This window comes from Cynoglossus semilaevis, chromosome 2, assembly GCF_000523025.1.
Source record: "Cynoglossus semilaevis isolate Cse_v1.0 chromosome 2, Cse_v1.0, whole genome shotgun sequence".
Lineage (NCBI taxonomy): Eukaryota > Metazoa > Chordata > Actinopteri > Pleuronectiformes > Cynoglossidae > Cynoglossus > Cynoglossus semilaevis.
In genome coordinates, this window is record NC_024308.1 from 6,677,827 (window position 1) to 6,681,369 (window position 3,543).

Here is a 3,543-nt window from a genome sequence, read left to right on the forward strand (position 1 = left end):
GCCTTCTGTTTCCTGTATTTCATCATGTGTCTTATAAAACGTAAAACCCATAAGGATAACACATCACGTTAGGAGAAAGGTTTCAGACTCATCAAAACTAAAAGGAGTTCAACAGGGATCGTACTCCACGATGGTACTGACGCTGCAGGGTGCAGTGAATGTAGTATTTGATCAATCTGCCATCATCAGCTTCAACACTGACAGCTGCAGACGTGACAACAGCATAGAGACCGATGTCATCTCATATATCCACATATATTTAATAGCGCTGAAACCCTGATGTGCAGAATTTACATTGACAGTAGAAGTACAGGTGATTATTTGTCTGTAAAAAAGCTCGACCCTGGCTGGTCAGCGTACTCTGTCAGAAAGAAACCATTAACAGACATGGCATGGAGTCGGACGGTTTTGAAACTTCTTTGTGTCTAAATCAGGAAGTCCCAATTGACTTCCTGCCAAAAGACACACACAAACACACACGCACGCACACACAGAATGAAATGAAGCAAAAACGCAAAAGAAAAGAGATTTTCGAGTGGCTGAGATGGGGATTTCAAACTTATGTTTTTTAAAGGTAAAAAAAAGTTGAAACTGAAATGTCACTGATGTCATTGATTGATGCCAGTCTTTGTTCAACACAAAGTTGTTCTGCACAAAGACTGTAGTTTCCAGTGACTGTGACAGAGCCTCACAGTGTTAGGACACAGATCAATAACCGATATAATGAATATATTCGTTGCTAATGTTTTACCAACAAATGTAAGTGATTTAATCTCACCCACTGAACCACAGATAGTGTTCTGATACAGTTAAGGTAAAGGTTTATTTTTGAACTTACAGAAGCATCCATGGACCTCAGTGAAGAGGAGTCCGCTCCTCTGGTGATCAGGGGCAGGGGAGGCAGCCAGAGGTCCAGTTCAAGTACTGGCCTGAGTTTACAAGTACACCTCCATCTTCTCCCCAACAAAGATGAAACGACGATTTACATTTCTTGTGGCCAAATCACCGCTGAAGAGGTTTGCATTCAGGCAGGAAAAAAATGTGGTAAGTTGAGGATACATAATTACACTTCTAAGCTAAATCTATTAAATACACAACTAGAAGTGTATATTTGTGGTTTTTTGTTGTTGTTGTTTTTAATCAAAGGTCATTGTCATTAGGATGTTTTGCTAATTTCTTCAGGAATTCTACCAGTGTACCTGAGTCTTTTCGGACTGGCATCGTCCGATCTTTCCTTTTGGTATCCTCCGTCCCACGTGTTCCACACAGACGAAAAATTACTTGTCCACTTCAGGGTGCGGTAAGTGGGAAAAAAAGAGAAAGAGTTCATTTACAAATCGTAAGACCTCACATCAGAAACATATAAATCAGGGAAGTCCAATAATATCGGCTGATCGATATTATCAACCCGACATTAGCATAATTATTTAATATCTGTAAGAATCGTAATCGGAAATTAAGTGTTTGGACAATATCGGCATATTGGATATCGACAAGAGGTTATTATCGGACATCCCTAATATAAATCATACAGGAATTCACACAGGCTTATTATCGGACATCCCTAATATAAATCTTTATATATAACTTTATATATAACTTTTATATAAAACTTTCTACTGTGAGTGAGACAAAGACCTTCTGTAACTGATTCTATTACAGTAATTCAATCACTTCTTGTTGTCATTTTTAATTAGCATCACACAGCAGGTATAAACCGACCAACATTTTTACAAATCCGATAAATTGCTCATAAATAATAAAAACGTTGTCTTCAGGATCGCATTAAAGCGACACAAGCTACATCTTTTTGTAACAAAATGACAAATGAACTTCTTTTGTGCAGGTTTTTCTTTGGAAACTGGTTCTTAAAAGGACCCAGAGCTTCTCACCGCTACAGTCTGAGCAGAGACTCACTGGGGACCGTGCTGGACTGCAATGTCATTGATTATCTTTTTGAACAGGTGCACTTTAATGTATTCACATTTTGAACTGGTCGCAGTCAGAAAACAGATCAGGTCATTCATGACGGAATAGTTCACTGACTGATTTGTTGTGTTTGCTTAGTCGCGAAGTGACTTTATTGCTAGTGAGGCAGGAGTTGCTCCGCCCTTGAGCACTCAGGAGGAATGTCTGGGCCTTGCTGTGTTGGACTTGTGGAGAATGGCTAAAGAGCAGCATCAGAGTGTCAGGGAGCTCTGCAGGACTGTCAGGTATGTACTGTTGAGAATAGTGAAATATAACTATCTCTGAAAAGTACACTGTAGCCCACCTAAACATATTTATATATGCTATCTTACTAATTGTGTACAATACGAAAAAAACCTAAGAGGAAGCAATGCTGATGAGCAAGTTGCCTTAGAACAGTACTTCTCAAATAGTGGGGCGCCCCCCCCCCAAGCATCCAGTCACTAGGTGGCAGCAACTCATACAGTGGTTTGTACAGATAAAAATATACATGTTACCAGGTTCTCAATAATATTTCAAATCACGGCGGGGGGGGGCGGGGGGGGGGGGGGTGATGAAACCATTTCTGTCTCCAAGGTGGGGGGCATGACAGAAAATAATTGAGAACTACTCCCTACATCACCCACTTTTCTGTTTCAGCTATAAATCCTGCCTTCCTACGTCACACCGCCACGACATTCAGAAACGGAACTGTGTGGATCGCTTCAGAATCCGAAATACCCTCAAGAAATTCCTGAAGAAAGTCGGGAACTGCTCCGCAGACGAGTGCAGTTTGAAACTCAAGTACCTGACTGAGCTGGCTTCCATTGAACCTTCTCTGGGGAGTGAAACCTTCAACGTTGATCCTTCTACCTCAGAGTCCGGTCTTATTCGAGTGAGCGGGGAAACTGGGATTCAGATCAGCGGGAGCAGTCAGAATGATGGTTGTTCCCTGGTAAGAATAAAAACAAGTGTTTATTTTCACCTGTTGGTTCATTTAATTGATTTAACAAAACATGTTCAAATCAACTGCATAAATCTGATTGATTCACAGTAACTTATTATTCTTATTCCTTATACAAAATGATTTCAAAATGATTTTTATTTTTTTAGGAATGGCAGACTTTCTGTGATTTTCAAGAAATCGTTGACATCAGTATTAAGAGGGTGTGTCTCGAACATGTACCCCTTGACAGCAGGGTGGTGACAATAACCCGTAAAGACGACAGATGCTTGGTAGGAGACAACAAACACATTTATGGTCTGTTGTCTCTGGTATTTGTTTTTGCTGGTATCACTGTTTTACACTGATTCATTTGATTTAAACTGCAGGAAGCCAGGTTCCAGGATCTAAAAGAAGCACTTTCGTTTGTGTCACTGATTGATGGTTACTTCAGACTAACCACTGATTCCAGCTACTACTTCTGGCAGGATGTCGCACCTCCAAGTATTCTGGAGTGTTTACAAAATCACTGCCATGGCCCAATCACGTGAGTCTCCATGATTCTTAATGGAAAACTGAATTAATCATCACACACAGCTATTTTCAAACACTTCATTTGTCACTTATCAGATCTGAGTTTGCCGTCAACAAAT

General features: G+C 40.3%; 2 protein-coding genes across 14 annotated transcripts in view; both read left to right on the forward strand.

Moving 5' to 3' along the window:
• dock7 (dedicator of cytokinesis 7) overlaps positions 1-3,543 on the forward strand; it is a 428,740-nt gene that overhangs the window by 234,320 nt on the left and 190,877 nt on the right. The window lies entirely within an intron of this gene.
• The window catches only part of jak3 (Janus kinase 3 (a protein tyrosine kinase, leukocyte)), an 11,476-nt gene continuing 8,479 nt past the window's right edge, over positions 547-3,543 (forward strand). Inside the window, 9 exon segments of the mRNA XM_008333598.2 lie at positions 547-574; positions 841-1,044; positions 1,183-1,300; positions 1,847-1,964; positions 2,068-2,213; positions 2,608-2,902; positions 3,061-3,183; positions 3,280-3,437; positions 3,521-3,542. Coding sequence (XP_008331820.2) covers positions 562-574; positions 841-1,044; positions 1,183-1,300; positions 1,847-1,964; positions 2,068-2,213; positions 2,608-2,902; positions 3,061-3,183; positions 3,280-3,437; positions 3,521-3,542 — 1,197 coding nt within the window. The 5' untranslated portion in view covers positions 547-561.